General features: G+C 33.1%; 1 protein-coding gene across 4 annotated transcripts in view; it reads right to left on the reverse strand.

Moving 5' to 3' along the window:
- Window positions 1-17406, reverse strand: part of Ae2 (anion exchange protein Ae2) — a 253028-nt gene that overhangs the window by 36706 nt on the left and 198916 nt on the right. For all 4 annotated transcript variants that reach the window (XM_085942315.1, XM_085942298.1, XM_085942307.1 and 1 more), the window contains exon 5: window positions 704-893. In XM_085942315.1, the coding sequence (XP_085798441.1) occupies window positions 704-893 (190 nt within the window). The remainder of the gene's footprint in view (window positions 1-703; window positions 894-17406) is intronic.

A 17406-nucleotide genomic window follows, 5' to 3' on the forward strand; every position in this document is an offset into this window, starting at 1 on the left:
TAATTTTACCGCGGCCTGCTGAAGGGGGGACGTTGATTGTTTATATTTTAGATTGTTTTGATTTAATAATGTTAATTTAATTGTATTTAAACATGCCTTCAAAATAAAATATAGTTACACTAAAAAAATAATATTAAGTGATTTAATATTTTAACTCACTATAACGCTAAATCAATGAGAACCCTGAGCTTGTTTCTTTGCAACGAGACGGTTCCATCTGGTGGTAATAGGTGACAATGACACCCGAAGTGTGTTGCTTATGTCCAGTTTATTCTGTTGTTTTGTTTTGGTTGCTGTCATTGCAGAGAACCCCGCTTCACACAGATAGGATGTCGGAAATGGCAATAGCGGCTTTAGGTAACGTCTCTCAGCTCCCGGTTAACCTCTCGTCCATGGAAAGTTGCACAAACCCGAGAGAAATACACGACAGTAAGTAAAATGGAAATAATTTTATGTTCCTTGGGCGGCCCGGTACCATTTGATCCACGGAACGGGGGTTTGGGACCACTGCTCTAGAGGACATCTTTTCATGAAGCGTAGATGAATGACAGATTAAAAAATGGTGTGAAAGAGACAGCAGGGTCTTTCTCACTAAATACTGCTTTAAAGAAGGACCCGGATAAGCGACGCCACAATAAAATAATGTTGGAAGATGAATAGTCCACAACGCATAGACATGATAAATATACAAAAGAATATTTACCTTTTGAATCTTGGGCCTCCTCAATCCTTTAGGGTCATCAGATCGATGACTGTCAAGATCCTCGAGGTCAGCCTCAGCGAGGACAGCATCCTCCGGCTGGATGGAGACGCGCCTGCCTTCCTTCTTCCATTGCGGTTCCTCCTGCAGGGAGTATTTCCTCACTTTGTGATGATGCGAGTGATGATGTCGGCTGTGGACGTATGTAATACCCAAAGAGATTAATTTAAAAATATATGCATCCAGCATTCTATTTCTTTCAGTATCCGCTTCTGAGCATACATTTTATCATATCATACCTAGTTTGCAAATTACAACCCATGCCCATAGACAGGTATATGTCATGCTACATATTAAGAGTCGGTAGTAATATAAGTCAATAACAACAACAATTCTGAAGAATATTTTATAATTTATGAAAACTGTGACAATCTGGTGATGGATGGGGTTTAAAAATAAGGGCGCTTAGGATCGCCTACGGCACCATTTATATGGAAATCGCCGCCTACGCTGCTAGTGCGTGGTGCTTGCGTATCCCGAAAAGTGTCAAACTTAGAAGCACTCTTTTAAGCGGACAGCGCAGAGCGCTGCTTTCCATCACCAAGGCCTACCGAACACCTTCTACGGTCGTGCTCCCGGTCCTGGCCGGCATTCCCTCACTAGATCTGCACATACAGGTTAGCGGCGCATCAACGATGCTCTTCAAAGGCGAGGAGGCCGTTGTTGGTGACTTTCACCTAGCCCCACCTCCTCGGCTTGTTGCTGAAGCAGAGAATACGTCTTATGACACTTGACGCGGCGCGGAAGACCTGGCAGCGAAAGTGGGACGAATCAACCAAGGGCCGGCACGCATACATATTTTTTTCCAGATATAAAGTGACGAATCGAGATAACCAAATATCAGACTCCTGACCATCCCAATAGTCAATTTGTGACTGGACACGGTGGTTTCGCTGGCAAGCTCTTTGAGCTTGGACTTGAAAGCCGTCCGACATGTCCATGCGGAGGGGGAATTCAGGATGCCTACCACATCCTCTGGGAATGTCTTAGAATGTGCTCCAAACGGGAGGAGATGCTCAGGTCGGTCCAACCAGCTGTTGGGCCCATCGAGCCGTCTGACTTGGTTGCTACTAAGGCCAATTATCTTTCAATGAAAAAAAAATGCGGCGTCTTACTGCGGGCGTGAAGATCTCTTCACATAATATTTTTGCTGTCCGTATGATTAGCTACATTATATTTTTGTTATATATACACTAGAATCATTTTTGTTTTTATATTTTCCTTGTGCTCTTCTGTCCCCAGAACTTTACATTAGAAAGTAACTTCTTTAAACTTAGTCAGAGCACACTTTGAGCGTAGCAACCTTAGTCCTGGGTATCTTCTCCTAGGGCATTCCCGGTCTAAAACTGAACCAGATGCTTCACATCGCCAATGTAGGGCCACATAATACGCTTGATTAAGACCGAGTGTGGTGCGTGGCGGGTTTTGGTTTGGAGGGATTAACTTCAATGATTATAATTTTCTTTAATTATTGTTTGCGAAATAATTTATGTTTAGTTTAAAGTATTAAGTGTCTGAATTATGTAACTGTGTAAAGTGCAGCCGCGGGGCTTAGAAACTGGGAGGTCAGTTCAAAGGTGGGGCGCGAAACCTCTAATCCATTATTGCTTTATGTATTAAATTTGGACATACTACTGAAAATTTGTGCTAAAACGCATGTTATTGCTACGCAACTACGTATAGGATAGTTCATAAAACGTCCGCTAGAATAACTAGTTGCAGTAACCATGAAAACAATCGCCTCGCACGTCACTCGTAGCCAAAGTGTCAACCGGATGATGTAGTTTCTGTTCCATCAATTCAAATGGATTGCTATATATTGGAACTAAAATTCCAATGGACTTAAGTTTTGTACTATTCCATTTGAGTAGTTTTTTGTCCTATCTAAATATTTAATAATTAAATACTTATAAAACTTAAGTATAAATAATATTTAATAATATATATTATAATCACTGCATGTTGGCCATTCGGCGTAAATACCTCAATTTATCAGCTTGATTTTGATAATCATGCACAACTATATTGCCACTCGGTTACTGAGGGTCTCATAACTTTTTTTAACTTCAGTGTGACTTGTTGGCTAATAATAATCGCTGGCAAGCTATATTATCTGGCCTTAATTTTAATACATCTAATAGGTTGGTTCCAAAAGCTTGGGTGACTACAATGAAACAATGCGTTTAAGGCGCTGTGAAAACCTTCACAACAATTTGTAGTCTTACGACATCTTTCAGCAGCAGCCTCAAAATGATTCCATATTCTAATTGAAAAGAGAGGTGATCTTCCTTTTTTATCTCTACAGAATTATTAAAATCATTATTTCATTGTACCTAGTCACCCAAACATTATGAACATATCAGATTGATTAAGACGAAATATACCTAGCTTGCCGGAAACACCGAGTTGAGTCCCGTTTATGTGATGCTTTCCAGCGATTAGGAATGCAGGAATTAAGTATATAATATTTTTACGGCGTATTGAAAACTTGTGATATTAAAAATGTATACAACATAGAGATACGACAATTTCAATATTAAATGTTATATTTTCCTGAAAGGTCATAGTCATAATTATCACTGTTCTGTTTTGTCACAGTTCTGCCAAAAGTTGGTAAGTCTCAAAATCATGTTATGGAGTAATTGCAATTTGAAAGTTTGACATGCCCTCTAAAATCAGACATAATGCTAATTTATGTGCTTTGTGCATGCTCTATATATCGGATGCATTTGATTTTTTTTCTAGAGCAGGGCTCGAAATGGACCGGAGCGCACCGGAGCGCCGTTCCGGTTCGTGAAATCGGTAAAATTATAGCTCCGTCTCGTGGAAAAATAATTTGACCGTCTGATCTAGATAGGTCACAATATACCAAAAAAATTTTAACACTATTTTTTTATATAATACTCTAATTAATTTATATATAATTTGATGACTACGAGCATGTTAATATCTTCAGAAAATTGTCGAGCGCTCCGGTTCGTTAACTTTTCCATTTCGACCGCTGTTCTAGAGTACCTATTTATATTATATAATCCGTTGTTAACTATATAATACATAAAATATCGACTTTTGGCAGCTACACCACGATTTATTATTTTGAAACCCCATTTCTGGAAAGGCATTGGATTTTTTACTAACGAAGCACAGTCAATATCAGGACGCAAGGCAGTTCTTCAAGCGTTAGTTAAAAATAAAGCTCCTGAAGTTAGCTGCACAATTTTGTTATGTTATTACAAAAGATATAAATTAAATACATCAAAAATAGTCCTCTAAAAGCTTTAACTTTGGAGAGTTAATGTGTTAAGATATGGGAGCTAAATACGACTCAATTATATCCTAATGTGAAATGCGTTGGCTATATTTAGCAAACATGATGTGTTCGAACTTTAAGGGTAAATTGCGACTTTTCTTACTCAAAATAATTGCAAGGATAACTTAATTTATAATTAACAATTTCTTTTATTCAACGAATAATTGACAAGATTTAAGAATGTATCATTCTAATTATTGAACATACATAATTTTGTAATAAAAAAAATCTTTTTTTGAAAAAAAGGGAATCGAACCCTGCATCTCGAGAAAAAAAAATTCTATTGGTTATAATAATATATTCTCTCAGAAAGTGTTTTTCAAAATTATGTATGTTCGATAACTTAATTGTTAAACTTGCCTATTTGGTTGATTATTTTTTTAGAAAATAAAGCAATTTAAATAAATCCACAATACAAAATGCATACACTGATTCAAAAAGACAAAGTGAAAACGTTCATAAAAAATAGAGATAGGTATTGAAATCAAAATTACAAAAAAACATGTTTGACATGTTTCCTCTTTTAAATGACTCCTGCACCAGACATGTTATGAATTGAACAAAAATCTTTTTACCGAACATTTTACATTATTTCAATGATTTTGATTTCAGAATTTCGCATGGGTACGTAATCCATTTGTCAATGATCAACATGATACTTTGGATCGAGACCATTTGAAAATGAAAAAAATGGTAGATACGAATAGAATACGATAATTGGGTGGTTCACAATAATTACGGATCAACTCCAATTTTCATAAAATTCGATTTTTTTATTTCAGTGGCTAGATAAAATAGATTTCTATACAGATAGATAAGTATATACAGTGAAAACATTCCTGAATTTTAAATACTTACAAGATCAAAAGAACTTTTTATATACAATGTTTTTAAATGTTCTGTTGAATCATATGTGTCGCTACATTTCAAGTCCACCTTTAGGTATTTTTTATTTTTTGTGAATTGCTGAAGAACTACTGCTTTCTAACATTTCTGCATTATCAAAATGTGAAATTTATTAATTTTAAATATTCTATACTCAAAATAATATAAACTTTCACCCTTGTGACTGTGTAATTGAGAAAATAAAAAGCTGCTTTTCTCTTATTCATATATTATGGACTTAGCTGATTTTGAAATCTAGCGACATATTATAAACTTGACTTGACTAGCTTAAACGATAAAAAAATGTGTACTTGATAGAAATAATGATAATGAAATAATGAAATAACTGAAATTTCATTTTGACATTCATATTGATTTCCATAGTAACGCACGTATATATTAATAATTTAGTTGCTAGGACCCTACCCCTAGCAACCAATAATAGTGGATTGGATTACGGATTTCATCAGAAATAACTTTTCATACAAAACAGAATTAACTGAAAATTAATTCAATTCTACTTAAAGATGGCTAAACGTATTAAAAATGCATTGGCATCGTGTTCTGATATATTCTTAAAGTTTCAAATGTCTAGCTAGTCGGGAAGTTAGTTAAAAATCGATTGCAAGATTTGTACCGGATAAACAACCACCGGACAAAAAAAAATAAGAATACGACCTAATAAAAACGTTGTAATTTTTTGAAACCGAAACTGTAGTTCAATTTTGGTTGAAGCGAAATGAAGAGTATAATACTTCGTCGAGCAAAGTGTTGTTTCCATTCGTAACATCTTATTTATGTAAATCTGGTGCTTAGCTGCTATGAAATCAAAATCTCGAGCCCGTTTAGTACCCACCTCCCTACCTTAGTGGAAAAAGAAGTCCGATTAGCACTTTCATCTTCATCAAACACCACGATTTGATAAAATTTGTGATGATTACATTTAAAACAATACATTTATAAATATACGTATAATTAATCTTATTGTTATTATTTTGTAAACACGTTTTGTTAACATTTAAAAATGTTAAAAAACTCTTTCGAATATCATTCTGGCACCGAGAACTGTTATAGTTATTGTTTTTTTAATCTTGCATAAAATTATCTTAACAGATCATCAGATTTTTCGAACAGTGAATGTTAAAATTAGAATAACGTTTACAAATAAATTTGGTACTGTTCGGTTATACGGAATACAGCGGCAAACGAATTTTGAAAATACCCGATATACTGGATTATTTATTAGTTTGGGTTAGGTTAGGTTAGGTTTGGTTAGGTTAATCTTACAAATAATCCAGTATATCGGGTATTTTCAAAATGCGTTTGAATGCTTAGGTTTGGTTAGGTTAGGTTAATCTAACAAATAATCCAGTATATCGGGTATTTTCAAAATGCGTTTAAATTTTATTTGAAAATACCCCTTATAATTTAAATATAATAATATAATGATTTTTTGATTGACAGATAAATATTCTTATCCTACCGATGTCTGACGTCAAACAAGTGATCGTTGGAAAACGACATCTTTGTCTCGCGTCATCGACGGCGTCCTCGGATCCCAATTGGGGAACAGCCGGTACAATAATATGCACTTATCACTCACTACTGACAAATGATAACTGCATTAGAAACGATTTTCATCGAATGCCGGTGAAGGCGTTTCTTAAACACAGTGAATGAAAACATTGCAATTAATTATAACTTAACTTACTCAACTATGTTTCTACGTGATCTAGACTATCTAGAGAATTGAACTTGCTGATTAACCATTAAAAGGACAACCATTGGATTCAATAATTGCAATTGCGATTGGCGGGCCAAGATACAGCCCTGACAAGTAATATCATGTTAACGCGCGTGTTTAAACATGTACCTAACCGAAAACTATATTTTTTTTAAACGGTACATGCTCAAACACGCGCGTTAACAGGATCTTACTCCCTACTTCATTTACCGTCTGTAAATTTATGACTACGGCCATATGTTGTAGCTTAACCATCGGGAAATGCCAATAGAAATGGCGTAATTCAAAAAAATACTACCTTATTCTTAGGTCAATAATTATTATAAAACAATCATTATTCGTAGGATGTTTATCACATTTGAATGGTCAAAGATATAGCTTATAATCAGTATCTTTAGAATTACTTATCTTCAAATGTGTTAATCGTGCCCATTTTTTAATAATAAAATGCCCAATTCTTGTCAAATTTACGATCACAGAGATTAGAAAATATATATTTTTAACGTAAATATTTCACTATATAATGTTAACATTAATTTTACTAATGGTTTTATAAATGCGTTTAAAAATTAATAAACCTAAAAAATCTTAACATCGCTGCACATGGATGTACTGAAAAATGACTATATTCTAAAACATTAGATCGAGAGGTTTTAAAAGAATACTATTTTATGTAATAAAAATACTTTATGCAGTCATCAAATGTTTAAAATAAATAATAAGGATAATAAGGCTTCTAAGGAAGCTTCTAGGAAAATTACATAAATAGATTATCAACAACGTTTAAGGAATGTCCAGGATTGTGCTCTGAAAATACCATAAAAGCTCCATGCTTAATTTATTATTTAACAAATTCACTGGGTGAGGAAATAAAAATGTTATTATTTTTATCGCGTACACATATGGGTAAGTAGTAGTTACTGTATGGCGTAAAATGGTAATAATTGTCTATTATCATGTATTTTACTAAGAGGTGATTATTTATCAGAAATATTCATTTGTTCGTGTCTAATCCCGGGATTAGACCCGCAATCACAAGAATAAAAATTCAGTCCAAGATTTCAATCCATAAGCATGAGAAATAAATGAAAATGTGCTAAATTACTTTAGTAATGATTACCATCGCTGGTTGACTATTTGGCGAGGTGTTGTGATATTGATATTATATTGGCAAGAAAAATGTTGGCCTCCCTGGCAGTAAGAACAATAAGTAAAATGATTTTTTGATATGTGACTCTCTCAACTGCTAGCAAATACATATAGCAAGTCCAAAATCCAGACCGAGAATATTTACATCAAATATTGAGATTTAGTATTAATTAGAAAGGTGATTTTGTAAGAAATATAAATTGTATGAATATTAAAACAGAAAGCAGACGTTTTTATGTGTATTATGCAGAATTGAACGAATTCGCGAATTCATTTTTAAACAGACTGAGTTAAAGGGTTAAATAAGAAAGCAGAATAGGTGAAAAGTAACTTTTATATTTATTTAGCTGTCAATAAAACTAATAATAATTGTAAACATTACAAAATATTAATATAATTATTTATCTAAAATAATTACATTCAAAAGTTCAAGCAATAGTAATAAAGTCGAGCTATAGATACATGCAAGCAAAAATATAATATGATGCTATTAATACATACTTCAATCAATGTGGCAACATTTTTGACTGTTTAACTGAGCAAAAATGCTAACGTGGCTTGTTTTGCACATAACTGAAAAATTTCGTACCCAATGCACTTGTTCATGTGTATAAATAAAGTGAATACATGGTTTGGTCTTGTCTAGTAGTTGCTACCCTACTATGAAATTAAAATCTTTGTTCATCTAAACAAAAATGATTTTTTTAATTTTCCTAATCCCAAAGGGCGGGTATTACTTATATTTTATTGTTTCGAAAGTGTTAGGAATAAGACACAAATAGTTATTTATGGGTCGAGATTAAATATATTATGAACTTGCAAATATTTTTTCGCATACCTACATATGACGAAACCGATAAAATAATCAATTGCTCCGCTGTCATGCTACACGGTAACGTCTTTTTACCTTAGATTAGCAGGTTGGACGAGAAAATCTCGTAGCATGTTCTACATTTACAGATACTACTAACAATCCTCGTACCTACGGTATTCTTTCAATTTCAACATAGATTCAGCACTAATTATTTGTCGATGATATATTATTAAGGTAGGTACGAGTAGGTAGGTTTTATCTCATCTACAGGCTCTTGGAAAATTATTCCTAAATATCTCCCACCACAATATTAAAAGGCGCTTCTCATTTGTCAGTCTTGTCTTGTCTTAAGTCATGGTATACCTACTCATAACATGTCTCAAAATATCACGGGTGGTGGAGGTAAACTATTCATACATCTTTCAGGTGTTAGTCTTACGAGTGAATAAAATAATATTGCATTGGCAGTAAGTTATTTAGTATTAATAAGTTAAAACAAAACTCCTTAAGCAGTTGATATCATAATATTGAATAGTATAATACAACGAATAGGTACATATCCTTCATATGTATATCAAAGATATGAGAAACCTTTGAAATTTGCCATCCATTAGTGGTAAAATTCTTTAGTGAATTATTGGTACTGAAACTGGGGGGGGGGGGGAAACATTTGCATACAATAAAATGGGAAGCTCGCGTTGTCATGATCCTCCAGATTAGAGAAAAAGAAGCATTTGGACTATGGATCTTTAATATTACTGCGTTTAGAAATAGATAGTGTTTGTTTTAGGTACTAGAGGACCGAACACTGTCAGGATTGGAAACCCGAACGAAAATGTTATCTGAGCCTTATAACAATACCTCATTGCACGTATTGACACACATTGGACAGCAGGTGCCCATAGACGGAAGCATGCACGATGAAATTGCTCGAAGAACAAAGCTGGGATAGAGTGCTTTCGGACGTCTAAATAGTATCTTCAAGAGTGACCTACCATTATGTCTTAAGCGTAGGATGTTCAACCAATGTGTTCGCGTATGGCAGCGAGACGTGGATCCTCAACACGAGAGATGTCCAAAGGCTAAGAGTCGCACAGCGAGGCATGGAGAGGTGTATGTTGGGCATCACGCGAAAGGACCGTAAGAGAAACGAATGGGTTAGGAACCAGACAGGAGTAATAGACGTTGCTAAACAGATGAAATGGAGATGGGCGGGGCACATTGCTCGCCGAAAGGACGGCCGCTGGACAAATACCGTCATCCAGTGGTACCCAAGGGGCACGAAACGGCCACAGGGTCGCCCTAAAAGCGGCTATATTGACGAACTGGTAAAGTTCGGCGGAAATAGGTGGCAACGAACGACACAGGACCGAGAGAGTTGATGAGAGAGGATTTTTTTAAATGTGAGTATCTTTTTCATCTAGATTATAAAAAATATTTTCCCTCAATCACCATTAAAATATCAAATCACACCCGTTATGCAGGTGTAATGAACGTCAGGCGCTGATGAAAATATTATGAAGTTAATTATTAATTATTTTCGCATCATACAAGTTAGACATCTTTTTAATCTTTATCCTATAAAGAGTCACAAATCATTAGTTCCACAACATCGACAACAGATGTATGATATAAGTAAAATTCATGTATCCACGTTTCTCGGTTTTAGTGTCAATGTGCCAATGTACCAACGTGCCAATATTTTTTGGAACGGTACCTAGGACCAGAACCCGGGTAGTAGGTACGTCTGTCACTTCGCAAAACGAGCATTGCCCGATGGTGTTCTCTATTCGTCAAAACTCAAAAATTAATATTATCAGGAAATCATTTGAAAACAGGGCGTGCATCCGCGCTAAAAATGTTTATGGGCTCCGCATATGGCAGAAGTAAAACTTAATGTACTAGTACTACAAGATAATGGTACTAATAAATCCTTTACGAGAGGTAATTTTAAGGAAATTATAGTTTTAATATTTTATGTTTTTTATTACTATGACATTGTCTTCGTTGGATAGATTCGCTATGTCTGTTTTTACGTTCGTGGATATATAGCGAGGTAGATATATACCTACATAGGTACAGTTGTTCTTCTATTTTATTGGACCACTGGAATTCAGTTATTAATTGTGTATAAATTTAAATTTGGTCTTTAAAATGAAAGTGCATACGTCTTGAGCTATTGCCACATAATTAAAATTAACAAGATAAAAAGTTTTTGATATACCACGATTTTGAATTTTCTGTTGAATCTTATAAACTTGACAATTCTATGTATTAATAAATACTTTTTTTTGTACTTGATAGAAATACTGAAATGTCATTTTGACATTTCATATTGATTTCCATAGTAACGCACTTATATATTAATAATTTAGTTGCTAGACCCCTTAGCAACCAATAATAGTATTTTACTTTCAAAAAAAAAATTCCGAAACATACAAAACAGAATTAACTGAAAATGAATTCAATTCTGCTTAAAGGTGGCTAAAAGTATTAAAAGAATGCACTGTCGTCGTGTTCTGATACATTCAAAAAGTTTCAAATGTCTAGCTAGTCGGGAAATTAGTTAAAAATCTTCAATCGTCCAATACAAATCATGGACAAACCAGAAAAAACTTGTACTGGACACACAAGAAGAAATCTGTACCGGACAAACAAGAATACGAGCTAATAAAAACGTGGTAATACATTTCTATTCGGTTCAAAAAGTGATTACTTTTTGCAAATTTGTCCTCATGTCTGTTGTACTAACTCTCCCATTTTATGGGTAGGTATTGAAATTTTACATGGCATTGTAGCTATATCCTGCCATCCTGGTATGCCAATGGTAGGTACTTACAATATATTGAGAAATAATATTACTTCAGTTTTGCCATAATCATTTTGACCAGTATGCGCTGTCTCGTCTACTAAATCCTCAGAAAATATGACGAAAACTACATGTTCTTAAACTTGACAATGAATGAATATACTACAACATTTATAAATAGACACATACTAAAGCGTACCTATTCTATGTATTATGTTATCACAGAAACAGGGGCATATTATGTAGTGACTAGTGACATGACCGTGGTCCATGAGTGAAGACTAAAAGTTGACGAGATGCCAACATTTTGCTTTACAAGTTGAACATAGACTGTTCGGACTTTAGTTGATCCGAGTTCGAATACGACTATTAGTTTCGTATGTAGGTACACCAAAAAAAAAGAAAAGGTACATGATCAAATTGTGAAAGAATAGCGGGATACTACAATTGTTCATTAGAGATTGTCGGATAACTTTATTTTAAAGTTATGTTTGCCTATTTATTACAACGTTTTTATTAGCTCGTATTCTTATTTGTCCGGTGGTTGTTTATCCAGTACAAATCTTGCAATCGATGTTTAACTAACTTCCCGACTAGTTAGACATTTAAAACTTTTAGAATATATCAGAACACGATACCAATGCATTCTTTTAATACTTTTAGCCATATTCAAGTAGAATTGAATTCATTTTCAGTTAATTCTGTTTTGTATAAAAAAAACGTTATTTTGGAAGAAATCCGTAATCCAATCCACTATTATTGGTTGCTAAGTGGCTGGTCCTAGCAACTAAATTATTAATATATACGTGCGTTACTATGGAAATCAAAATGACATTTCAGTATTATATATTTGTTTGTTTTTTATTTACTTCATATCAAGTACAAGTTTGAGCATATTGAGCATAATAATTCAACAGAAAATTTAAAAACGTTGTATATAAAAAATTCTTTTTATTTTGTAATTATTTAAAACGTAATTTTGTTTATCGATTGCTACAAATTTTAAAACCTATCGGTACAATTTGGGTGCTCTGAAAATTTTTTAAATGTATTTTCTCTGTCTACTTATGATAAATAAATATTCATTCAAATTTTTTCCAAGCTTAGTTAGATCTGCTGATCGGATCTGTAAGCTACTTCAAAGATATTAAAATTCACCAATTCAGCATACAATTTATTTCAAAGTGATTGGACCTACCTGCAGACATAATAATGATAGTAATATTGATTCAGCAGAATAACTTGGCATCTTACGATACAGTTTTATACAGCTTTTTTGGTCAGTACCAGTAGGTACCTATACATCTACGAATTGCCATGAAGTAAAAATGCGTGTGAACTGGGCAAGCTAGTAAAAAGCTTAAGTACCTAAAGATCATTTTCTTTATGAAAACTATTCAAATAAAAGTTCTTAATATATTAGAATTGTCCTTCTAAATGTTCGAAATAACCTTATTAATTAACTATAATTAGATGTCTCAACACGCCACTATGCCGAGTTGATATATGTATAGCCAATGATATTTAATTTCCCCTGAGAGTATTGTTACAGATACGATGCGTGCTTTAAGAATCCGAGACCCATTCAAAATAAACGCTACCAATAACAACAGTATTAGATAAAGAGGTCAGTTTATTTTTTATTGAACAAATTCGATTTTGTACATAATGTAAAAAAATGAATATGATATCAAAAGTGAAAACGATCTAGTTTTATTCATTTCTAATTTTATCCATTTACATATAAACCAAGAGATGTAACGGATAGTTGAAGCTTTCGAGATGTGGCTGTATAGATGCATCCTCAAAATTCCTTGGACTAACCGGGTGATAAATGTTGAAGTTCTCAATCGAACGGGAAAGGACCGAGAAGTTCAGCGTAGTATCAAAACCAGGAAACTGCAGTACCTCGGACACATTATGAGAGGACAAAAGCACAGCATTGGGTCTAGAACGATTTGGCGCCGGGACAACTGGACGCCATGCAATTCGAAATTAAATAGACGTTATGTACTTATAGGTACTTTTAAAAAAAATATTTAATATTATTATTTGTATTTAAATTATTATATTATGATTTAATGGTTGGTGAGAATTTAAATACGCACACTTAAATAATAGTTTAATCGTGCATATGTTTAAGTTCCAACAAAAAAAGAGTTTTTTATTTTTATATAAAGCCTTAGGCATGGTAATTCTTAATCCGCAATAAAAAAAACATTATGTTAAGAGTAAAATTAATTAAAACTACTAAGTAGTAGATAGAAACTGATTAAAATTCATCGTCTACGTTCTGTTTACGTGTCTACGACAGTGCGGCGTCCAATTGTCCTGGCGTCCAGTTGTCCCATTCCCTACAGCATTCCCAACTTTTCATCCAAGGAAAGATTAACGGTAAGCGTAGCACAGGACGACGCCGCATTTCGTAACTTAAGAACCTCCGTTCCGGGTAGCAGATGACAAAGCTACGATCGCCTTGATGGTGGCCGACCTCCTCTAGGGGATGGCACAATAAGATAAGAAGATTAATAACTTTATTGCAGCATCCACAAAATAAACAAAGAAATGATTTTTCTTAATCATCTAATTGAAATAATAAAACGTCTCTGGTCAATAAATTGTCCGCACTAACCTATTTAACTGCGTCATTGGTTGGTGGTCGGTACCTACTTAAACTAAAAAAATTAAAATCGGTGTGTGTATTTATGAACGCGCGTTAGAAGTTATACTTCTTTGGCGTAACAAAACAAAAAACTTACTCATCTTTGCCATACAGCGGTTATAATCGATTCAGAAGTGCCTGCCCATGATGAATTAATAGAAAATCAAATTTTATTGGCGTGTTATTATGAGTATATTCATTTCGGTCTCAAGGGTATTTTATCGATATAGGTACCGTCAGCAGTAATATTATGTATGCGAATAAATAATATTATTGCAGAATGTACCTACTTTGGAGGAAGAAAATCTCAAAACCTGTGTTTAAAAAATAGCAAACCGCTATTTCGGCCATCTTTGCTTAAACAGAATGATGATTGTACAACTATTTTCGTTAACAATAATAATTTATTACAAATCAAAAGTAAAACATAACCTATTTAATGGTTTAACTGAAACGTGGTGGAATGGTACAAAACTTAAATCAGTTCGAATTTAAATTCGAATTCCATCAAGTACCCTCGGTCGATAGTATTAAATGTGAATATTTTTAACTGCGGCACAATTATTTCCTTTATCATATTATTTAACAATCGTTTAACACGCAAAAAAAACCAATCAAATCTCATATGGTGAATAAGGAAAAACATATTTGAGATACGGTTTCAGATATACCAAACATTAATATTTGGCACATTTTCACGATTTTTAATTTATTAACTGTTGGCAATGTCAATTGAAGTGAACGAGCCCCGTCCATAGCATTGTTAAATTGTGTGAATTAAGTACATACATACCTACCACATATTATTATTATGTTTTATTTTACTAATTCGTACATATTTAATTATATTGTATTACGTCTCTTCAGTAAAATAATATCATTGGTTACTTTTTCATTTTCATAATATTTAGGCTCCACCGTCAGAATTTAATGGTGTATTTTACATCTTTGTCCAATGCTTATAACTAGGGAGCGGATTTTAATGCAACCAAAACATGATTATGTGCATGCACTTAAAATCATTAAAATATGCACTTAAAAATTACAATTTTTATGGAAAAATATTGTAAATATCCACTTCACCCAATATTACTGAAAAAAAGCCGAATAACAAATTAAGAATCTTAATCAATATTAATAACAAAAAACTCAAATAATCAATATAAAGTTAATCAATTACAATTTTCAAAATAGTTTGTTGATCAGTACAAATAATTCAATATGAAATGTAATGCATTACACAACTTTAAAGAACATAAACAACATACTATTTGCTGTTTTTTTGTCCGAAAAAAAAGTTACAATATTTTTTTCAATATTGTGCTCTGGTATTAAATTTTCCGCATATCCGTCAGTATTTTGTTTATATGCGGAAAATAACCTTTCAAAGTCCACAGAGGTGATTGCGCAAAATTTAAACAAAGGTGACCGAATTGACTTTCTGATAAAATCCACAGCTCGGGGATGCAATTAAAAAATGCAAGCGCATCTAAACTATCTACCTACCTAATTTAGTTATATTTCAATAAAATAATTAATAAATACGAATGTTATAATTAATTCAAAAGCTCTAAAATATGCATTTATTTATGAAATATGCACTAATGTTTCAAATATGCTCTAACGTCTCAAATATGCATTTATATGCACAGTAAAATTTTATTTTTGGATTTTGCGTCTTTCAAAACGGATGAATGTGCAACTCTCATAGCTTTGCATACATCCTAACAAAACATGCACTATCATATAAATCCGGGCCCTACTTATAACTATAAAATATAAAGTTGCAGTTACCAACGGCGTACTTACCGCTCTTTCTTATATATCATACTAAATATTTTCACCTCGGTGTTTATAATACCCAGTTTATATTATATAATATATAAGTAGATATACTAGTGTACATTTAAAAATAATAATAGTTATTGAAAGAAAGAAATATCTCATACTTGGGTTAAAAACTTCACGTAGATACATCTGTTATTGAATTATATGTAGGTAGTAAAATAAAAACATAAATATAAAAAATTCTTCGTAGATAATATTAAAAATAATTATACTATAAGTAGGTAGGTACATAAATACGACAATGAAGGTACAATCGTGCATCCATCATTTTCCATATATTCTAACACATTTTCACCTGACATAATTTTAACAAAATAGCTGTTTGTGATTATATTGTCTAAACACTGGGGAAAACTAACTAAATATACGCATATTTAAAATAAGAAATAATGGAACAATATTAATTAAAATAGTAAGTATATTATGGAAATTAGGTAGGTACATAAATGAAGATTTTATGAATGTGCTAGATCAGTGTTTCCTAAAGTGTGGTACGCGTACCCCCTGGGGTACGGGAAGAGTTTGGTGGGGACACGCGCTGCACCGGGCTTTGGCTGCGCCTGGTGCAACAAGCATTAATATGACATCAATACAACATCCATGCTAGAAGGTTTATCGCATGCGGAAGAAGAGCAATTATTGTTGGAATTAGCTTCAGGCGGATTCTTTAAAAATATATATAAGGAGTCTACTTTAACATCATTCTGGTTGCAAATGCAAAATGACGTGTATCCTGTTTTAACAGGGAAAGTCCCGAAATACATCTTGCCTTTTCCAACTTAATATCTATGTGAAGCTTCTTTTTCAGCATTTGTAGACATTAAGTCAAAAAAAGGAACATGCTTTTGAATGTGGAACCGCATCTCAGTTTAAAATGAACAACCAGGTAAACAAATTATGATAATCTGTATCAACATAAACACTTACATACTTCTCATTGATTATAATGAATGTTATTTATAATAAGTATTACTTATTTATAATTTATTATGAATGAATTTTATTTTTCGTTTATAATTATTTTGTTTATGTAGGTACTAAAAAAGGAAAAAATAAATATGTATTGATTGGTATTAAAGTAAATGCATTTTTTTTGATGAGTGGTAATTGTAGAGGTTTACCCAACTCTACAACCGACGTATTATTGTCTGTGGTCATTTGTGTAGCACATACAATAATACTAAGCGGAAGCGAGAGCTTAAAAAGTCAGTCGCATTCTAGGCATTAATGAATATTCAAGCTCAATCAAAATTCATAATGTAAAATCCTACGTAATCAACTTTCAAAATCAATGTATCTTTATTCGTAATGCCGTGTACCATATAAAATGTTTTTACCATAATATAAAACAAACAATGTCAACGCTGTGTCTCATTTCAATTATGTCCCGAACATATAACATCTCATACATGATGCAACCTTCTA

Source organism: Rhyacophila brunnea, unplaced genomic scaffold, assembly GCF_057557595.1.
Source record: "Rhyacophila brunnea isolate RB1 unplaced genomic scaffold, BYU_Rbru_1.0 scaffold_1, whole genome shotgun sequence".
NCBI classification, from domain to species: domain Eukaryota; kingdom Metazoa; phylum Arthropoda; class Insecta; order Trichoptera; family Rhyacophilidae; genus Rhyacophila; species Rhyacophila brunnea.